Genomic DNA, 23447 nt, shown 5'->3' on the forward strand with positions numbered 1-23447 from the left:
AACACAAAGCTGCCATGCAGGCTGTTATTTTCTTTGAAAAAATAATAATCAAAATCAATGTCACATTGAATATTCCACTTTGAGATATTTTTGGGGGAAAATATTGCATATTTTGTGTTTGCCATATAAAAAAAAGGTTTTTTTTCTAAAGAAGGGCTTAATAAGAACAAACAGAAAACATAAACAACAATAAAAGTTATAATTGACAAGTGGATCTGAAGTTGATCGCAAGACAATTGTGTTTAAAGTAAACAGTAAAAAAAAAAAAAAGTTTATTTTTAATGAGTAGGAAGGACCCTTTTGGATCCCCAATAATTTTAGAGTGAAAAACAGCCCCAAAGAATGATGTTTCCGCCCCCATGCTTCAGAGTAGGTGTGGTGTTCTTGGGATGCAACTGAGTATTCTTCTTCCTCTAAACACAACGAGTTGAGTTTATACCAAAAAGTTCTATTTTGGTTTCATCCGACCACATGACATTCTCCCAATCCTCTGCTGTATCATCCATGTATCCATTTTGGTATAAACTCAACTCGTCGTGTTTGGAGGAAGAAGAATACTGAGTTGCATCCCAAGAACACCACACCTACTGGGAACCATGGAGGTGGAAACATCATGGTTTGGGGCTGTTTTTCTGCTAAGGGGACAGGACGATTGAGCCGTGTTAAGGAAAGAATGAATGGGGCCGTGTATCGTGAGCTTTTGAGCCAAAACCTCCTTCCATCAGTGAGAGCTTTGAATGGTTGACCAAATACTTATTTTCCACCATATTTAACAAATAAATTCTTTGAAATTCCTACAATGAGAATTCCTGGATTTTTTTTTCACATTCTGTCTCTCACAGTTGAAGTGTACCTATGATGAAAATTACAGACCTCTGTCATCATTTTAAGTGGGAGAACTTGCACAATCGGTGGCTGACTAAATACTTTTTTGCCCCACTGTAAATATATATATTTATTGTGTTTTTGGAAATAGAAATGTTTTAAGGACCTCATGAAAAGTGTGTAATCCTTTGGAGGTTTTCACAGAAGGATTGAGTTTCCTCTCAAGGAGCGAGCGCTCACACGCTGCAGCCACAGCTGTTTACTGTTCCCATGACATCTGGCGCCTTGGCATGACCAGGGACAATAATGTCACTGTTTGGCGCTTTGCGGTACATCCCACCTTGTTTCACGTTGGTCTCCTTTTAAAGGCCTACTGAAATGAGATTTTCTTATTCAAACGGGGCTAGCAGGTCCATTCTATGTGTCATACTTGATCATTTCGCGATATTGCTATATTTTTGCTGAAAGGATTTATTAGAGAACATCGACGATAAAGTTTGCAACTTTTGGTGCTGATAAAAAAGCCTTGTCTTTACCGGAAGTCGCCGACAATGACGTCACCGGTGTGAGGGCTTCTCACATCCTCACATTGTTTGTTTTTAATGGGAGCCTCCAGCAGCAAGAGCTATTCGGACCGAGAAAACGACAATTTCCCCGTTAATTTGAGCGAGAATGAAAGATTCGTGGATGATGATATTGATAGCGAAGGACTAGAAAATTAAAAAAAATAAAGTAAAAAAAAAAAGGTGATTTCATTGGGACGGATTCAGGTGTTTTTAGACACATTTACTAGGATAATTCTGGGAAATCCCTTATTTCTATTGTGTTGCTAGTGTTTGTGAGATTAAATAGTATCTGATAGTGGGAGGGGTGTGTCCATGGGTGTCTTGACGCCAGTGTCTGAGGGAAGTCGATGGCAGCTGCGTGGACGGCGCAAGCTCAGCTGATATCCGGTAAGAGCTGACTTTTTACCACAATTATCTCACCGAAACCTGCCGGTTGAAAGTGGTCGGGAACCATGTTCGCTTGACCGCTCTGATCCATAGTAAAGCTTTACCTCCGGGAATTTTAAATAAGGAATCACCGTGTGTTTGTGTGGCTAAAGGCTAAAGCTTCTTTCCACTTTGAGTTCTCCATAATTATTTGAACAAATTGCAAAAGATTCAGCAACACAGATGTCCAGAATACTGTTTAATTGCGCGATGAAAAGAGACGACTTTTAGCCGCAAATGGTGCTGCGCAAATATTTCCTGACAGTCCGTGACGTCACGCGCACGCGTCATCATTCCGCGACGTTTTCAACAAGAAACTCCCCGGGAAATTTAAAATAGCAATTTACATAACTAAAAAGGCCGTATTGGCATGTGTTGCAATGTTAATATTTCATCATTGATATATAAACTATCAGACTATGTGGTTGGTAGTAGTGGGTTTCAGTAGGCCTTTAAGTCGGCGTGTGAGGAAGGAGAGTATTAAAAAAAGAAAAAAAAGTGTCCTGCCGCCCGAGAAAAAACTCTTAATTTGCTGTTCCAATAGACAAGTGTGCAAGTTGTAAACATCACAAAGCCCTTTAAACCTGCAAGTCGAGTCTGAGGGGAAAGTATTGGAAGATATTAAGTGTTGGCAGCTTAGGGCAACTCCCAGTACTTAGAAATCAACTTTTAATGTTTTTTTAACTGCTCACTTTCAAAAAATGTTTACATTTCACTGCACTAATGTGAATGACACATTGCAGTCCACTTGCTATGCATATAAAAGCAGAAATATTACCCGCAACAATGCGCTAATGGATGGTTCGAGGTTTGGTGTAATACTTGCCATGGGAATAATGAAATTCCTGCAACATTTACTGATTGGTGCTTCACTTCAAGGCAGTGCAAGCATTTGTCCGTCAGCAAAGACGTTTTATAGTTGGTGACGCCGGATGGGAAGCAGCAGAGGCTATAGTGGGGGACAGGATGATGTCATACTCGAAGTCTTTTTCCTTTTGAGCACTTCCTACAACTACAATGCACAACATAAGCAGCAGAATATGCTTTAACAGTTGAAAGTATACAATGTGACGTTACAAGTATGCTGCACGTACTGTACATTTAAATTATAACCTTCAAAAGTCATGTATTTGTGTTTCTCTCAAGGAAGTACATTAATTCATAATGGTAAATAATCATCAAAAAAACATCATTACACTACTTTCTATGTTTCCTCGTTTAGTGGCCAGAGGTATTTATTTACTGAACTGCAGAAAGGACCAGGTGTCTATTAAGCAAGGATTTAAAGAGGGAACAATACAAATATTTAGATTATAAAATTACTATTAAATAAGGTGTTCAAATATACTGTACGTCAAGTTAAACTCAAGGTGTTAAAAAGGGAAAAATGGAAAAAATACAAAAATGAGGATTAGAGAAAAATAATGTGTTCAAATATACTGCATGTCAAGTTGAACTCAACTTCAGATGGGACTAGGCATGTAAGTAAGACATTAGGGAATAAAAATGAAAAATTAAGATTATAAAATTAATATTGAATATTGTGTTCAAATATGCAGCATGTCAAGTTAAACTCAACTGCAGAGGGGACTACGTGTCTAAGTAGGGCACCCGTGAGGAAAAATGCTAAACTATAGAAAATAATATTCTAAAATTAATATTAAATAACTGTGTTCAAAGATACTGTATGTCAAGTTAAACTCAACTGCAGAGGGGACCAGGCATATATTAACAGGTTAGGCTTGTTTTTTTTTTTTTTTTTTTTTTTTTTTTTTTAACTATCATGAAATGAATGTTAAATAACAATATAAGGACTTGGGGAAAATGCAAAAATACCAAAAATTAAGATTCTAGCCCAGGGGTGTTAAACTCATTTTAGATCGGGTGCCACATGGAGAAAAATCTACTCGCAAGTGGGCCGGACTGGTAAAATCACGGCACAATCACTTAAAAATAAAGACAACTTTAGATTGTTTACTTTGTTTAAAAATAGAACAAGCACATGCTGAAAATGTCCAAATTATAATGTTGTTTTTTTTACACTTACATGTTGTGGTTAATAGTATTCTATGTTTATTTGTCGTTATTTATACTTTCTAAATAAAATTGTGATAATGTTCATCTCATTGGTGTTAATTTTCAATCTATCAAGATAACAAATATCAAAATCAAATTACAGGATGTTATTTATGTAGTTTGCTAATTTTCCCTGACTGATCCACTAACATCATAAATAAATCATGTGGTTTATTTATTTTTTTACATATGTAGCATCATCTACAAAGATACAAGGAATTGCTATTGCGTCATCTAGTGGACACATTTAGAACAGCAGTTTCTTTCATTTGAAAATTTCGGCTCATTTTTATACTCATCCCGCGGGCCGGATAAAACCTGTTTGCGGGCCTAATCCGGCCCGCGGGCCGTACGTTTGACACCCCGGTTCTAGCTTTTAAGAAATTTAATATTAAATAATGTGTTAAAATATACTTAATGTCAAGTTAAACTCAACTGTAGAGGAGACCAATCATTTTATTAAGTAAATTGTTCAGGAGGAAATCTCAAAAATACTGAAATTAAGTTGAGAACATTTGTATTAGATATTTGTGTTTAAATATACTATATGTCAAATTACACTCAACTGCAGAGTGTGACTACTGTAGTCATTTTTAGAAGTAAGGCGTTTGCGAAGAAGAATACAAAAACTAATCTAAAATTAATATTAAATGATATACTGTTAGAGAGAAAAACTGAAAAAATCCAAAACTATGATTGTAAAATGTTTATTCAATAACATGTCAAGCTTAACTCCACTGCAGAGAGGACTTTTGGGAGGAAAAATACAAAAACTAAAATTATTAAATTAAAACAATATAAGGCATTAGAGATGAAAAATGCACACAAAAAATATATATAATTGTATAATTATTAGATAACAATGTATAGTCAAATATGCTGTATGTAAAGTTAAACTCAACTGCAGAAAGAACCAGACATTTATTAAGGCTTAAGGAGGAAAAATATAAAAACTTAATAGAATTTTAATAATACATATTCTGGGTTTTATTAGGGGTAAGGTGTTTACGGGGGTTTATTTGGATATGTGGATTTATTTTTCAAAGTAATATAAAATAGTGTGAAATTGAATATTTATTCAACTGCAACTTGGTGTTTGCAAGGGGTCTGGCTTTTTTTTGCACAGATATCCTTTATTTAAATAACTATTAAAATATCTCTTCGTTGAATTTTTTTGTTTTTCATTATCGTGCACTTTTGTAACTTACATTACTAAAATAAGTCCAATAAGATTATTTGCTCAACTGCAGAGAGGGTCAGGCAGGGGTCTATTGGGGTAAGGCATTAGTAGCATCAATATAAAAAATGTATAATTTCTATCATTTTGAATATGTAAAAGTATAATGTATTTCAAGGTAGCAAGGTAGGCCACAATTCTGAAAGAAGTTTGTGATTGACAAAGAATAATGAATCATAATAATAGAACAGAGGCCAGATAGAAGTTTAGACCTAATTGCTCTGCTAGTGAATTTTGATACTTGAAATAAAATGAGTAGTTTGAAGAAGACACTTTGATAACTTTACTGATAGATACATTGTGGTCCTCTCCAGCCACACATCTCGGGTCTACATAAAAAGCACACAGTATTACATTTGAAGTCAAATAGGGGACAAACGGGAGGGCCTGCCTTCATTTGGGCTTGGACCCGATGGCCTTCATGAGCGGAACCCAGCGAGACACGCCACTGCTGGAGCGTTTGGGCGGAAACACTCGGGGCCACATGCTGCCCCGCTTGTTCACCGGGCCGTCGTACTCGTCCGCCTCGGACGTGATGTCCATCTTCTGGACGATGAGCTTCAGCAGGTCGTGCTGCTTTTCCAGCTTGTTGGACATCTCCTTCATCCTGAACACGCAAAATACTGCTGAGCAATCAAAAATGTCTTATTTGTTTGAAGCTCACTCACTTCTTCCACTGGGGGGCACTAAGGCATCAACATATGATGTGGTTCTCAACCTTTTTTCAGTGATGTACCCCCTAATCAGAGCAAAGCGTTTTTGGTTGAAAAAAGAGATAAAGAAGTAAAATACAGCACTATGTCATCAGTTTCTGATTTATTAAGTTGTATAACAGTGCAAAATATTGCTCATTTGTAGTGGTCTTTCTTGAACTATTTGGAAAAACAGATATAAAAAATAACTAAAAACTCGTTGAAAAATAAACAAGTGATTCAATTATAAATAAAGATTTCTACATATAGAAATAATCATTAACTTAAAGTGCCCTCTTTGGGGATTGTAATAAAGATCCACCTGGATTCATCAACTTAATTCTAAACATTTCTTCACAAAAAAAGAAATCTTTAACATCAATATTTATGGAACATGTCCACAAAATATCTAGCTGTCAACACTGAATATTGCATTGTTGCATTTATTTTCACAGTTTATGAACTTACATTCATATTTTGTTGAAGTATTATTCAGTAAATATATTTATAAACGATTTTTGAATTGTTGCTATTTTTAAGAATATTTGTAAAAAATCTCACATACCCCTTGGCATGGTAAATGGGTTGTACTTTTATAGCGCTTTTCTACCACTTTTTAAGGAGCCCAAAGCGCTTTGACGGTATTTCCACTTTCGCCCATTCACACACACATTCACACACTGATGGCGGGAGTTGCCATGCAAGGCGCTCACCAGGACCCATCAGGAGCAAGGGGGCAGTCTCTTGCCTAAGGACATAACGGACGTGACCAGGATGGTAGAAGGTGGGGATTGAACCAGCAACCCTCAGATTGCTGGCACAGCCACTCTACCAACTTCGCCACGCTGTCCTGGCATACCTTCAAGTACCCCCACGGGTACGTGTACCCCCATTTGAGAACCACTCCAATACAGCATGGAGTTTTGACCTACCTGGACTTCTGCTTTTTTAGCTCATTCTCAATGGTGGGGCAACTTCGTGAAGCGGCATGCGTGTGCTTCCACACTTCGTTGTCCTCGGTGCCTGATAATAGTTGCCATATAGAGTACTGCAATTAAAAGAGAAAAACTACTAAGGTGGTAGTGGTAAGGGAAGTGAGTGAATAAACTAAAAGGCAATATACTGCACTGTACCTTGGAGCACTTGCTGTTAGGATGGATGAGAATGAAGCTTTTGTCGGCTCGTTTCACAAACCAGTAAGGCAGCTTGTCTTCCAGAGCCGTGTGGAGGTCAATCTACGGGTGGAAAGTATATATTTTCAGTCAGGCTATGGCAGGGGTAGGGAACCTATGGTTCTAGAGCAGTGGTTCTTAACCAGGGTTCGATTGAACCCTACGGGTTCGGTGGAGCCTCCACTCAATCCACACCCGACTCATCGTGTACATACAAAATTCTCCCTTTTGGCATATTACAGATACGGCAACAGCAGAACCCAAACTGATTTGCAGGTGTGTAATTTGTTACGAGTTGGTTTTTTTCTTTGAACAAGGTGATGTTCATGCACGGTTGTGCACCAGTAAAATATCATATAACTTTCTCTTGAATTTGAAAAACATTTTTTTAACTAAAGAAGGGTTCGGTGGATGCGCATATGAAACTGGTGGGGTTCGGTACCTCCAACAAGGTTAAGAACCACTGCTCTAGAGCCAGATGTGGCTCTTTTGATGACTGCATCTGGCTCTCAGATAAATCTTAGCTGACATTGCTTAATACGATAAGTAATGAATAATTCCGCTGGTAATCAGTGTTAAAATTAAAAATAACGTTCAAATTAGAAAACGTTCTCATGCATTTTAATCCAATCATCCGTTTTCTATCGCACCTGTTCAAGAAGTCGCGTTAATGGTCAAAAGTATTTTGTTTATCGGTTACCTTCAGAATAACAATGTTATTAAAATGAATAAGAGATGCACGCATTTAGTTGTTGTAATCGGGGAAAGTCCAAATAAAAGAGGAGCCGTAGAATTCTCTTGTCAGAGCGTGGGACGACACTACAAGGGTACAGTCCTGTCTCTGTTTAATTCCTTGCTTCTTGTCTGTTCTATAGATGTCATTAGTGTTTGAACCTGACAGTTGTATTCAGTGTTAAAAATACTAAACGGCTCTCACGGAAATACATTTTAAAATATTTGGCTTTCATGGCTCTCTCAGCCAAAAAGGTTCCCGACTCCTGGGCTATGGAATGGACAGCTTTTTTACATTCAAGAGAAACATGCATGACAATAGTCGTCCCTCAGCGTTGTGTTTTTCAAAGACTACCTTCAAAATTGCAAATTGAAAGACTTCCGGCAAAAAAGTGTTTATCTTCAGTCAGGCTACTGAAATGAGAGCTTTGTTACATACTTAACAGGAGGAACATGCATGGAAAAAAGTCACCCCACGGACTACTTTTAGAAATTGTAACTAGAAAGGAGGCCGGCAGAAAAATGTTTATTTTCAGTCAGACTATGAAAAGGAGAGTTTTCTTGCATACAAGAGGAACATGCATGACATCGGTCGTCCTACAGCGTTGTGTATTATCAAACGCTACTTTGAGAAATTGAAAATAAAAAGTATCCCGGTAGACAGTGTTTACTTGCCAATAAGCTGTGGAAAGGACAGCTTCGTTACATACAAGAACGACGTGCATGACCAAACGTCGCCCCACAGTGTTGTGTTTTTCAAAGACTATACCTTCAAAATTGTAAATGGAAAGGATGCTGGTAAAAAAATATATATATTTACAGTCAGGCTTTTGAAAGGACAGCTTTGTTACATACTTTACATGAGGAACATGCATGACAAAAAGCGTTGTGTATCAAAGATTACTTTTAGAAATTGTAACTAGAAAGGATGCCGCCGGAAAGTGCTGATTTTTAAGTCAGGCTATGGGAAGGACAGATTTGTTACACACAAGAGGAGCATGCATGGCGTTAGTTGCCCTTGTTTATCAAAGACTACCTTCATAAAATGTAAACAGAAAGGACTCGGGACGAAAAAAAAGGGTTGATTTTTAGTTAGGCTATGGTAAGAACTTCATTACATGCAAGACAAAAGGTCGCCTCACAGCGTTGTTTATCGAAGACTACCATCGAAAATTGAAAATAGCAAGAATCTCTGTCAAAATTGTTTTTCAGTCAGGCTATGAAAAGGACAGCTTTATTACATACAAGAGGAACATGCATGACATCGTTCGCCCCGCAGCATTGTGTTTATCAAAGACTATATTCAAAAATTGCAGATAGAAACGATTTCGGCAGAAAGTGTTAATTCTTAATCAGGCTACTGAAAGCACAGCCGCGTTACAAGCATGACAAACACAAATGCCCCACAGTGTTGTGTTTATTCAAGACTACTTTCCGATTAGGGCTGGGCGATATATCGATACACGTGATATATCGCGGGTTTGTCTCTGTGCGATATGAAAAATTACTATCGTAATATTCGAGTATACGTTCTCACGCAGTTGTTTTTAGCTGCGGGCATTACACTACAGGCTCTTTCCACTTTTTCTTGTGTCTTCTTCTCACAGAGTGTAAGTGCAGGTTCTTACAAACGTCACATACGTATACGCCCTCGCCCAGCAGAGAGGTAGCAGCGTGGCTAACGTTAGCCGTGATCCTAGCGGAGTGTCGCGAAGGTGCGAAAGAAGGTGCGAATCTGGTAACAAATGAAGAATTGATTCCCAAGAAAAACAGCAGGGGGTCCATCGTCTGGCGGTGGTTCGGCTTCAATTGGGAATATGTTGAATAGACAACTTTTATTCGTCAAGTGTTTTGGTAAATTGACTTAGTTGTGATTTCCTTCTCTGCATGAAAGTTTAAAATGAGCATATATTAATGCAGTATGAACAAAAATGTTTTAATGTAGACACATAGAATCATCATCCTGATGTGATTATATCCATCAAGTGTTCATTCAAGGCTAAAGCAAAATACCGAGATATATATCGTATATCGCGATATGGCCTAAAAAAATCGCAACATTAAAAAAAGGCCATATCGCCCAGCCCTACTTCCGATATTGAAAATGGAAAGGATGCCGGCAGAACGTGTTTATTTTCAGTCAGGATATGGAAAGGAGAGCTTTGTTACAGAGAAGAGGAACATGAATGACATTGGTCGTCCCACAGCGTTGTGTTTATCATACACTACATTCAGAAATCGCTAATAGAAAGCATCCCGGCATGAAAATCAGTGTCGCTGCAGATCAGTAACCCATTTCAGGGCCCAAAACTACTACTACTGATAATAATAGGCAACTACTAGAACACATACCTGCATGGCTATTCTTTTCATGGCTGCATTTTTCTGCACTTCGGCAATGTCTCCAACTGCTAAACCAATCTGGAAGACAAGGGCATGAAAATAAAATGGTAGGACGAGGATCTTGTTCTAGTATTGCTTACCATCAGATTGACGAGCAAGATGGGCATGAGCATAACAAAGGAGGTGAAAATGACGAAAGTCAAGATCTCAAAGGGAAGATCATTATTCAGGTAAGCATCCAGGAAGTTGTTCTGGTAGTTAAGCTCTCCCACCATCATCACAAACGATTGCATCATCGCCAGCGGCAGCGTGTCAAACTCCCTCTGAGGATCAATTCATCAATGAATCCTTGCAGTGCAAATATTAACTTTGGGAAATGGTCACATGAACACAGGAGGTAAATTGACAATCAAATTGCTGAGACACGAAGAAGGGAATGTTACAACTGGATTGCAGAGTTTCTCCACCTGGTTGAGCATGAGAGCATAGAAGGCCAAAGCAAACGCCAACAAGAGGTAAATGAAGATCAACACGACACGATAGAGCGTCTTCATGATCTCACCGAACATCACGACATAGATTCCAACGCCCTCAAATCTGCAGTGACAGCAGACACAGTCAAGGGGTAGATTGGTGCAATCAGAGAAAAGCTCAAAATTACCTCTGGAGATACAACAGAAATCCAACCCAGGATAGAAAAATCGCTATGGCTCCTGCCTGCCACTGCAAATAACTTTGTATGTTGAACATGAGAGGGATGATGAACAGCAGTGAAGAAATGGCGATTGACCAGTCCATCGGGTTGGTGGTGTCCTTGATGTAGTTCCATCGCTTCCACATGACAGGAAAAACATGTCAGAAGGATTGAGATAGCTGGTGAAACAATGTTTGTTTTACCTGTTGTATTATCTGCAGCACTTCCTTCAAAATGGCGTAGATGTTCATGACTAAGACCATCACCATACAGACGGACAGGAATATACTCTGCTGTTGGGGGAAAAACTCTGATTCATGACCATATTACTGTGCAGTATACTGAATAGTATAGTACATCAAGCACTGCTGGCATGCATCACTAAAGGCCTACTGAAACCCACTACTACCGACCACGCAGTCTGATAGTTTATATATCAATGATGAAATCTTAACATTGCAACACATGCCAATACGGTCGGTTTAGTTTACTAAATTAAAATTTTAAAGTTCCCGCAGAGTTTTTTGTTGAAAACATCGCGGAATGATGACGTGTTTGTGACGTTTCGGGTTGGAGGAGACATACTAGCTCAGCACCACTTACGGCTAAAAGTGGTCCCTTTTCATCGCGCAGTTACACAGTAATTTGGACATCTGTGTTGCTGAGTCTTTTGCAATTTGTTCAATTAATAATGGAGACTATAAAGAACAGTGCAGTTGGTGGAAAGCGGTGGATTGCAGCTGTCTTTAGCACCGAGACACAGCCGGTGTTTCTTTGTTTGTTGTGAAGCTTTAACACAGAGCGGTCAAACAAACATGTTTCTCTACATCAACCAGCATGTTTTTGGATGGGAAAATTGTGATATATATCTTACCGGAGACATCAGTGGATTATTCGTCCTCCTGCAGTAGCTGTTTAAAAGGCAGCTGTGAGCTTGGCTTCTCTCTGAGATACTGGCGTGTTCACCGCAGCCATCCGACCTCGAGGTATGTCTTTACAATCTCACTAAAACACTATTAAAATAATAAGCAGTTAAGGGATCTTTCAGAATTATCCTAATACATGTGTCTAATTACATCTGAAACAATCACACTGCCGCCGCCCTGAGCCGTCGCTTTTTATTTTGTATTTCTTTTTTTCTAGTCCTTCATTATCAATATCCTCATTCACAAATCTTTCATTCTCGCTCAAATTAATGGGGAAATTGTCGCTTTCTCGGTCCGAATTGCTCTTACTGCTGGTGGCTCACATTATAAACGATGTGAGGATGTGAGGAGCCCTCACACCGGTGACGTCACACGCACATCATCTGCTACTTCCGGTACAGGCAAGGCTTTTTTATTAGCGACCAAAAGTTGCGAACTTTATAGTTGATGTTCTCTACTAAATCCTTTCAGCAAAAATATGGAAATATCGCGAAATGATCAAGTATGACACATAGAATGGACCTGCTATCCCCGTTTAAATAAGAACATCTCATTTCAGTAGGCCTTTTAAATATTACATGTCTTGAAACACACCTGAATCAATACATTCATCTATCAAGTTGTTACATCCAGAGCCGTGTATAGAAGAGTATGGACAACTCTCTTTCAGAGTTGGTCCCAAACATGGCGCCATTTAGGGGGCGTTTGACCAATCAGAGGAAGTATGGCCAGACAATCTCTTAAATGATTGAAACAACTCTGAATTCGGGTTGTCTATACTCTCTCTGTAGACAGCCCTGGTATAGATGAGGATAAGAGGACTCATTTTGAGGGTTTGTTGTTGCCAACTTAGCAAGTGATCAGACTTCTTCAGTTACTCCTTAAAAAAAAAAATCTTCAAGTTTAAAAAGAGGTTTTTTAGGCTATGTCTGTGCTTACAAGTTATGCATCAGCAGCCAAGAGGAGATTTTGTAACTTTTAACATTTTTTGAGAAGTATTTATCAAATGGTTTTTATACTGAGCGGGAATGTGTTTCAATTGATAATCAGTTCTGAATCAAATCGCCACCCAATAAATCTCAATCGAATTTGAATCATGAGTTGGTGACTCTCTCTCTCTCTCTCTCTCTCTCTATATATATATATATATATATATATATATATATATATATATATATAATATAGTAAGCAAATTCTATATATGATTATTATATATATATATATATATATATATATATATATATACCCAAAACCAATGAAGTTGGCACCTTGTGTAAATCGTACATAAAAACAGAATACAATGTTTTTTAATCCTTTTTAACTTATATTCAATTGAATAAACTGCAAAGACAAGATATTTCATGTTTGAACTGGGAAACGTAATTTTTTTGTAAATCATTAATTTAGAATTTAATGGCAGCGACATATCGCAAAAAAGTTGGCACAGAGGCATTTTTACCACTCTTGTTACATCACCTTTCCTTATAACAACACTTAGTAAACGTTTGGGAATTGAGGAGACCATTTTTTGAAGCTTTTCGGGTGGAATTATTTCCCATTCTTGCTTTATGTATAGCTTAAGTTGTTCAGCAGTCCGGGGTCTCCATGAAAAAGATGGTTGCTTGGATGGCAACATAAGTTGCTCCAAAACCTGTATGTACCTTTCAGCATTAATGGTGCCGTCCCAGATGTGAAAGTTACCCATGCCTTGGGCACTAATACACCCCAATACCATCACTGATGCTGGCTTTTGAACTTTGCGCCCATAAGAGTCCAGATGGTTATTTTCCTCTTTGTTCCGGAGGACACAACGTCCACAGTTTCCAAAAAGAATTTGAAATGTGGACTTGTCAGACCAGAGAACACTTTTCCACTCTGCGTCAGTCCATCTTTGATGAGCTTGGGCGCAGTGAAGCCAGCGGTGTTTCTGGGTGTTGTTGAATGGCTTTCGCTTTGCATAGTAGAATTTTCACTTGCACTTACAGATCTAGCGACGAACTGTAGTTACTGACAGTGGTTTTCTGAAGTGTTCCTGAGCCCATGTGGTGATATTCTTTACACACTGACGTTGTTCTTTTTTTTAAGCAGTACCGCCTGAGGGATCGACGGTCACTGGCATTGTCTTATGTCTTATGTGCAGTGATTTCTGCAGATTTTATTAACCTTTTGATGATATCACAGATCGTAGATGGTGAAATCCATAGATACCTTACAATAGCTCATTGAGGAATGTTTTTAAACTGTTCGACAATTTGACAATTAGGTCATTACGTCAACAAAACACCACCACGGATAGATTGCAGTCCTATGGAAGACACAGAATCCGACCCAATCTTGGTCCGCTTGCTTGGTGCACACCAGGGTTGTCTTATAATAACGTCAGTATAGTAGTTCAAATGTATTACAATGTATTTGTGCGTGCTTTGAGTGTCTAGTGCAGGGGTCACCAACACAGTGCCCGCGGGCACCAGGTAGCCCGTAAAGACTAGATGAGTCGCCTGCTGGCCTGTTCTAAAAATAGCAGCACTTACCAGTGAGCTGCCTCTATTTTTTAAATTTGAATTATTTACTAGGAAGCTGGTCTCGCTCTGCTCAACATTTTTAATTCTAAGAGAAACAAAACTCAAATAGAATTTGGAAATCCAAGAAAATATTTTAAAGACTTGGTATTCACTTGTTTAAATAAATTCATTTATTTTTTTACTTTGCTTCTTATAACTTTCAGAAAGACAATTAAAAAAAAAAAAATACAACCTTAAAAATGATTTTAGGATTTTTAAACGCATATACCTTTTTACCTTTTAAATTACTTCCTCTTCTTTCCTGACAATTTAAATCAATGTTCAAATAAATTATTTTTTTCTTATTGTGAAGAATAATAAATACATTTTAATTTGATTCTTCATTTTAGCTTCTGTTTTTTCGACAAAGAATATTTGTGAAATATTTCTTCAAACTTATGATTAAAATTAAAAAATATATATTCTGTCAAATCTAGAAAATCTGTAGAATCAAATTTAAATCTTATTTCAAAGTCTTTTGAATTTATTTTAAAATTTTTGTTCTGGAAAATTTAGAATAAATAATGATTTGTCTTTGGTAGAAATATAGCTTGGTCCAATTTGTTATACATTCTAACAAAATGCAGATTGGATTTTAACCTATTTAAAACATGCCATCAAAATTCTAAAATTAATCTTAATCAGGAAAAATTACTAATGATGTTCCATAAATTACTTTTTTTAGTTTTTCAAAAAGATTCAAATTAGCTAGTTTATCTCTTCTTTTTTTCGGTTGAATTTTGGATTTTAAAGAGTCGAAATTGAAGATAAACTGTTTCAAAATTAAATTTTCATTTTTTTCGTTTTTTCTCCTCTCTTAAACCGTTCAATTAAGTGTTTTTTTTCAACATTTATTCTCTACAAAAAACTTTAGCTAAAAGGAAAAAAAATGTACGACGGAATGACAGACAGAAATACCCATTTTTTTTTATTTTCTAGATTTATTTATTAAAGGTAAATTGAGCCAATTGGCTATTTCTGACTATTCATTTAAGTGTGTATCAAACTGGTAGCCTTCGCATTAATAATTACCCAAGAAGTAGCTCTTGGTTCCAAAAAGGTTAGTGAAACCTGGTCTAGTGTATAGAAAAGCGCTATATAAATCCAACCCATTATTATTATTATTTGAGAAAATGAGGTATCGGTGCAATTTCAGTATGTTTACCTGCTTTAGGTTTACCGGCACCATGACGAGTCCATTCTTGCCTGTTTCAGTAGCGTTGAAGGATGGCCTCAGAGTCACGATGAGGTGAGTCAGCGGCAGCAAGCCAAGAAGGTACAAGAACATGTTGAGCAGATGGGCAGTGCTCCCGTACGCAACCCTGCGACACGACACACAAAGATCGGAGGCGCTCGTGGAAGCACTTGGTGAAAGTAGGTCACTCACCACTTCATCGAGAGGTAACTCTTGCAGACGGGGTGATTGAGGAGCTCAAGGCGGTTGTATTTCACCATGGTCTGCAAGAAAGTGCATTCTGAGATCTTTCAAAAGGGTGCTTTCATACTTGTCATGGTTGCTTCGGATAAAAATAATTTGCGCTCAAACTTCCAGTAAATTTAGGAGAAAATCAAGCTTTTCATGAAAGCTCAGCTGGTATTTAGTGCTACTTTGTGTTCCTGTATGCCTACTTTTTGTATGTTTTTTTGTGTATGATACATTTCCCACTGGAACTGATAGAAGTCAATTTAATCGGCCCTCGAAACTGCAGAGTTTTAAGATGTAAAATGCCTTTAACTTTTAGATAAGAAATATATGTAAAAAAATACAACAGAACGTACTACTAACAACTGTAGTAATGTAAAAATAATGTACAATTGTTGAATGGAGTTCTACTATATCTCCTTACAGCTGCTTCTCCATCAAACACACAATCAGCAGCTTCTCCATATTTAATTGGATAAATGTCCTCCGTTTACAAATTATTATATATATTATTGGCTGATGTAAGACTCATTCTGCTTCAGTACGGTGCAGACCAGTAATGTTACGCTCAAATAGTTCCACCACTCTTTAACACGCTTGGCAATGTTTTGATGATTTTCTTCTTTAATTGAATGAACATTATCCACTTCTGTCTTTCCCACTCATTCTATTCCTACTCATGGTTAGAAAACAAATATCTCTAACTATGAGTTAATGCTAGCTAGTAAGACACGATTTTTGGGGCAGATCTTTAGGCGTGATATTTGCTATTCCAACCAATGGATACTTGTCACTCAAATTTGTGCTTGCAATTAGACGAGAGACTGCTCTTATTTAAAAACACTCGTTTTTTCTGTATATCATCTGCGGAATCAAATCCCCAAACCAAGACTCCCATCTGTGGGTTTTGTTTCTGACTAAGGCTGCAAAATAAACCACGATGGGGCCAACCCAAGTTGTGATTGCCAGTACTTTGTTAAAGAAGGTGAGAAACGCTAGTATGTTAAAAAAAGAACTGATTATCTTTACTAGAGCCATGTTGATTTATCTATTCAATTCATATGTATTTCGAATTGTTTGGTGCATCTAATAACATCATTTGTCTATATAAAATGGGTTTTGTAGTAATATTTGTGGGTGTCTGGAACAAAACATTTGGATTTACAATTTTTCTTCTGAGGAAAATTATTTCGCTTTTTGGCCGACCTTTTATCTACAACAGTGAACCGCACAAAAGTAAACTTCATATTTTTGTTTTTTTAAAAGCAGACTAATAAAGCTTACATTGGGGGGAAAAAAATGAGGAATCTTACATTGAGTGCAGCAAGGGGTTGAATTCTGAAGTCCACTTGTTTCTTCTGTACTTCAACGGGAGCTTGGAGCCATTTGAAGTCATATTTAACCTATTGATAATAGACGTCGCTTTAATGGTTAAAAAAAAATGTCAACTGTCCACTTTATTGTCGATTCTTCACATGACCAAGGAATCTAAATTTCATTTTTAACTTCCATACTGGACCCGATCATGTGTGGCCATCTTACATGATAGTCAGGGCTGGTATGATCGTCCCCAGACTCCGTCACACAGGAGTCCAACAGGTGCTGAAAATCAAAAAAGGACTTTATAATGTGCTTACAATAATACCTTTGAATGATTTGTGATACGCTCGATAAGCAAACCTTGCAGGTTTCTGGCAGATATTCGATCATGTCGATAATGGGACATCGCTGAGATGAACCTGGTATAAATGCTGTAAGAGCCTCCGCACACCTGCCAGGACACATTAATGATGGTACTGCTAAAACATAGTCTAGACAAATCAAAACGCTATGGAATAGTAGACTAGGAGTTATTTTTTTAATTGCATCATCAAGGATCAAATCAGTTTCTTTTTGGCAATCTAGCAGCTTTTTAAGGGTGATGTGTTGGAGTAAAAAAAAACCCTAATGATTTCAAAAGACGATGCTGATAAGCATTAGGTCGCTCTAGCCGCACTTTGGTTTTTCAAACATAGTCCTGACTGTTTTGAGTCAAAGCAAGGCCCCTATTGATTCTGATTTTACTTAAAAGCCAACCAGAAATGAAAAACGTTGCTGCGGTCAAAAGGCCCAGGTTTCACTTCGGGACAAATCCGTTTCTTTTCGGCACATGAGCAGAACTTTAGTTTTTTTAAAACATAGGCCTAACTGTTTAGTGTCGAAGCAAAGAGCCAACTGATTTTAAAAAAGATTCAACCTTATTTATTCAGCACTAATCAGTTTCCATTCGGCAGCATACTTGCCAACCTTGAGACCTCCGATTTCGGGAGGTGGGGGGTGCATGGTCGGGGGGTGAAGCGCGTGGTTGGGGGCGTGGTTAAGAATCAAATATATAAATGATAAGTGATAAATGGGTTGTACTTGTCAAGCGCTTTTCTACCTTCAAGATACTCAAAGCGCTTAGACACTATTTCCACATTCACCCATTCACACACACATTCACACACTGATGGAGGGAGCTGCCATGCAAGGCGCTAACCAGCACCCATCAGGAGCAAGAGTGAAATGTCTTGCTCAGGACACAACGGTCGTGACGAGGTTGGTACTAGCTGGGGATTGAACCATGGACCCTCGGGTTGCGCACGGCCACTCTTCCACTGCGCCACGCCGTCCCTATATATATATGTATATATATATATATATGTATATGTGTGTGTAATACTTTCAGTGAATTCTAGCTATATATATATATATATATATATATATATATATATATATATATATATATATATATATACGTATATATATATATATATATATATATATAAAATAAATACTTGAATTTCAGTGTTCATTTATTTACACACATAACACTCATTTACTCATTGTTGAGTTAAGGGTTGAATGTCCATCTTTGTTCTATTCTCTGTCACTATTTTCTAACCACAGCTAGACTGGCAGAGAGGAAGTCTAGAAAAACTCCTAGCCATTATGGACAACACCTCCCACCCACTACACTCGGACCTTGCGGAGAGAATTAGCATGTTCACTGGAAGGCTCAGACTCCCAAAATGTAACAAGGAATGACACAGGAGGTCCTTCATACCGACAGCCATCAGACTATATAATGCAATGTTCCTTGACTGCACTTAAATGTAGAATATATGTAGAATATATTTATACTACTCATATATAATATATTATGTATATTATATTAGTATTATTATTGTTTATTGTGAGCGAACTGTGGTGCTGAATTAAATAAAGTACATTCTATTCTACGTTATATTCTATTCTATGTACAGTAGATGGCAGTATTGTCCTGTTTAAGAGTGTCACAAGTTCACAACATTGGAACTTACGGCAGACGAACTGCTTTACGGTAGATGAAAATGTGACTGCTGTTGTTGTGTGTTATTACCGGGCTGGGAAGACTTTAATGAAACTGCCTAACAATAAACCCACATAAGAAACCAAGAACTTGCCCTCGATCATTCTACAGTTATAACATCATTGGGCAGACGCTCTTTATACCGTGGGAAAGTGGACGTGAAAACAGACTGTCGACACGTCACTCAGGTCCGCCTGAATTTCGGGAGATTTTCAGGAGAGGCACTGAATTTCGAGAGTCTCCCGGAAAATCAGGGAGGGTTGGCAAGTATGTTCGGCAGTTTAGCAGCACTGTAGTATTTCAAGTAGTCTACTTTCAACTCTATTTATTTGAAAGCAGATCCAACCTAAATTTAAAAGGTTACTTAGGTCAAAATATTCAAGTTAGTTCTTCTATTCAGCACTCTAGCAGCACTATAGTCTTTCAACAAGTCTCCAATGGGTGATAGTGACTTTTTGCGTGACGTACCTTTCGTTGTCAATGATACCAATGACCACATCATGCTTCCCGTTTTGCACCGCCTCGTGGAGAAATGACTGTTCGTTTTTGTTCATTTTGAACTCTGCACCCCGATTCAACAAGAGAATGACCGCAGCCACGTGGCCCATTCTCGCCGAAATGTGGAGGGCGGTGTTCTGACGTGTAACACAGTATGTAGTTAGTCACTTTTTGCCTATATTGTGAGGCACCCATACAAACACTACACCGATTATCTTTACCCCGTCTTCATCTGTTTTGTCCAGTAGCTTCATATTGGCCGATAAGATAATGTCCATTGTTTGTGTGTATCCCTCGGAGGAGGCGTGGTGCAGGCAGGTCCGCCCCTCGTAATCACTGCAGACAAATAAACATTGTATACATGGGATGGCCATTAAAGCTTGCATGGGGAAAAAGGCAGAGCACAACATAGCGGTCCACTAGTCTGTAGCTGGGTGGCCGGAATACAATTATGGAAACCCAAAAAAGACAAAACAACTTACACTTTCGGAAAACACAATAAAAAAAAAAAAGCAAAACATATTAACATTACAGAAAACATATTAAAAAAAGCAAACCGACTTACAATTTCAGAAAACACATTCTCAAAATTCTAAACATGTTACAATAACAGAAACCATATTGAGAAAATGTGAAACAACTTACAATTTCAGAAAACAATAACAAAAAGCTGAAAAATGTACAATTTCAGAAAACAAATCAAAAAGCGAAACGACTTCCAAATTACAGAAACCACATGTAAAAACGACTAGACGATTTACCATTTCAAAAACCGCCTTAACAAAAGTTCCTAGCCTCTTAAGGCCCAAGCTGTTTGTTTACATGCTGTTTTTTATTTCTCTTTGCTATTTTGGCTTATTCGACCCTAATTTGAATGAAAAGTAAGAATCATCTTTTTATACGATGTACTTAGTCCATAAGTACACAAATGTCTACTTCATGTATAGCAACATACTAATTCTTATTTTTACACTTTTTTTTCCAAATTCCATTGTATGTTGTACTCTTCTGACACCACCAGATGGCAGTATAAGAGTCCACATAAGCAGCATAAGACCCCAATTCAGTAGTGTACACAATTTTGAAAATAAGAGCTAAAAGTTGCTGTCCACGCATGTGGCCACTAAGGCCTTTAGAGGTAAAGGTGCTGTTTGCAACTTCCTCACGGTTACATTTTTCCCCAAAAAATATAGAAAAAAGAACATCACAAGCTACCATTAGTGGTTTAACAGAATACATTTGTTTGTCCATAATTTGTTTACAATTACAAAGTTTACGTTATAAAACTTTTTACGGGCCTGAATAAAAGGATTGTTTTTACGGCGGTCACTCACGCAGTCTTGTCAAAACATATGCAAAGAGAGTGCGAGCACATTTACAAAAGCAGTCCAAGAGAAGCGACAAACAATTTGAAGTCATGTTGTTATAGAATATACATTGACAACTAACGCAAGCTTTTCAATTTGCTATTTTTAGTTAACACCTTAAGCTAATGCGTGTGCATGTGTTACATACTTACATAATTATGTACGAGAAGCCGAAAGAGGGCGGGTTATATTGTGTAAAATACATTGGAAAGTTAGCGCCCTCTAGGCATCTGTGTAAATATTGCAAACATCCCCTGTAATTTGTTGCCTGCAACATGTTTTAAAAAAGCTGGCAAAAGTGGCAAAAAAGTTGAAATGAAGTTGAGGAATGCTCATCAGACACTTATTTGGAACATCCCACATGTGAACAGGCTAATTGGGAACAGGTGGGTGCTATGATTGGGTATAAAAGCAGCTTCCATGAAATGCTCAGTCATTAACAAAAAAAGAACGGGGCAAGGGTCACCACTTTGTGAACCAATGCGTGAGCAAATCATCAAACAGTTTAAGAAAAACATTTCTCAAAGAGCTATTGCAAAGAATTTAGGAATTTCACCAACTACGGTCTGTAATATCATCAAAAGGTTCAGAAAATCTGGAAAAATCACTGCAGGTAAGTGATGATATTAGACGTTTTATCCCTCAGGCGGTATAAAAATCCACATAAGGATATGACTGCTTAGGAACACTTCAGAAAACCACTGTCAGTAACTACAGTTTGTCGCTACATCTGTAAGAGCATGTTAAAACTGTACCATACAAAGTGAAAGCCATTTATCAACAACACCCAGAAACGACGCTAGCTTCGCAGGGCCCGAGCTGATGCAAAGTGTAAAAGTGACGAGTCCACATTTCAAATTGTTTTTGGGAACTGTGGACGTAATTTCCTCCAGAAAAAAGAGGAAAAGAACCATCCGGATTGTTATCGATGCAAAGTTGAAAAGCCAGCGTCTGTGATGGTATGGGGGTGCATTAGTGCCCAAGGCATGAGTAACTTACACATCTGTGAAAAGGCACCATTTATGCTGAATGGTCCATACAGGTTTTGGAGCAACATATGTTGTCATCCAAGCAACGTTATCATGGACGCCCCTGCTTATTTTAGCAAGACAATGCAAAGCCACGTGTTACAACAGCGTGGCTTCGTAGTAAAAGAGTGCGGGTACTCGACAGGCCTGCCTGTAGTCCAGACCTGTCTCCCATTAAAAATGTGTGGCGCTCTATGAAGCCTAAAATACCGGAGACCCCGGATTGTTGAACAACTTAAGCTGTACATTTGCAAAAAAAAAAAAATGTTTCTCAGTTCGGACATTAAATATCTTGTCTTTGCAATGTATTCAATTGAATATAAGTTGAAAAGGATTTGCAAATCATTGTATTCTGTTTTTATTTTCAAATTACACAACGTGCCAACTTCTCTAGTTTTGGGTTTTGTAAAATAGTTTTGCACTTCCACGCCATCATATTTTTGTAAACCACTGCACGACCCATGTCAAGTTGTCAATGTTCTCAATGGGTACTAGGCGCCATTTAGTCTTTCTCGTAGAAAAAATTTCTTATACTTTTTGTTTTTGGCTGTACGAATCATTCAAATCACGGAAAGCATAAATGTTTATTCAGAGTTCCTCAAAGGGTAATTATAAAAGGGCGAAAAAGTGCAAGATTTTACGAAACGAACGAGAAAAGCATGCAGCTTACACTCCAGTCCGAGGGAGCAGAATTGAAGAATGCATGAGTTTGCAGTGTTAAAAGTTTGTTAAATACATGTTTGATGTTTATTATTTCCCATTTAAGTATTATCTTGCTATTGATACAGTTGGTAAAAAATGTGGCTGCTAGACTTTTGACAAGAACAAGAAAGTTTGATCATATTACGCCTGTACTGGCTCACCTGCACTGGCTTCCTGTGCACTTAAGATGTGACTAAGGTTTTACTACTTATGTATAAAATACTACATGGTCTAGCTCCAGCCTATCTTGCCGACTGTATTGTACCATATGTCCCGGCAAGAAATCTGTGTTCAAAGGACTCCGGCTTATTAGTGATTCCCATAGCCCAAAAAAAGTCTGCGGGCTATAGAGCGTTTTCCGTTCGGCCTCCAGTACTTTGTAATGCCCTCCCGGTAACAGTTCGAGATGCCACCTCAGTAGAAGCATTTAAGTCTCACCTTAAAATTCATTTGTATACTCTAGCCTTTAAATAGACCCCCTGTTTAGACCAGTTGATCTGCCGTTTCTTTTCTTTTTCTCCTTTGTCCCACTCTCCCTTGTGGAGGGGGTCCGGTCCGGTGGCCATGGACGAAGTACTGGCTGTCCAGAGTCGGGACCCAGGATGGACCGCTCGTCTGTAATTCGGCTGGGGACATCTCTGCGCTGCTGATTTGCCTCCGCTTGGGATGGTTTCCTGTTGGCTCCACTTTCGCTACTGTGTCGGATCCACTTTGGACTGGACTCTCACGGTTGTGTTGGATCCACTATGGATTGAACTTTCACAGTATCATGTTAGACCCGCTCGACATCCATTGCATTCGGTCCCCTG

At 38.1% G+C, this 23447-nt stretch overlaps 1 protein-coding gene across 2 annotated transcripts in view; it reads right to left on the reverse strand.

Annotated features, from left to right (window-relative positions):
• Positions 1-4060: 4060 nt before the first annotated feature.
• Positions 4061-23447, reverse strand: part of trpa1b (transient receptor potential cation channel, subfamily A, member 1b) — a 63967-nt gene continuing 44580 nt past the window's right edge. For both annotated transcript variants that reach the window (XM_061921878.1, XM_061921877.1), the window contains 15 exons: positions 19763-19877; positions 19512-19678; positions 17354-17444; positions 17216-17275; positions 16987-17076; positions 15638-15708; positions 15416-15572; positions 10967-11056; positions 10731-10900; positions 10537-10666; positions 10210-10392; positions 10079-10147; positions 6956-7057; positions 6755-6870; positions 4061-5737 (listed from right to left, as the gene is read on the reverse strand). In XM_061921878.1, coding sequence (XP_061777862.1) covers positions 5524-5737; positions 6755-6870; positions 6956-7057; positions 10079-10147; positions 10210-10392; positions 10537-10666; positions 10731-10900; positions 10967-11056; positions 15416-15572; positions 15638-15708; positions 16987-17076; positions 17216-17275; positions 17354-17444; positions 19512-19678; positions 19763-19877 — 1825 coding nt within the window. In that variant the 3' untranslated portion in view covers positions 4061-5523. The remainder of the gene's footprint in view (positions 5738-6754; positions 6871-6955; positions 7058-10078; positions 10148-10209; positions 10393-10536; positions 10667-10730; positions 10901-10966; positions 11057-15415; positions 15573-15637; positions 15709-16986; positions 17077-17215; positions 17276-17353; positions 17445-19511; positions 19679-19762; positions 19878-23447) is intronic.

The sequence above is a fragment of the Nerophis ophidion genome, linkage group LG15 (genome assembly GCF_033978795.1).
Source record: "Nerophis ophidion isolate RoL-2023_Sa linkage group LG15, RoL_Noph_v1.0, whole genome shotgun sequence".
Taxonomy (NCBI): domain Eukaryota; kingdom Metazoa; phylum Chordata; class Actinopteri; order Syngnathiformes; family Syngnathidae; genus Nerophis; species Nerophis ophidion.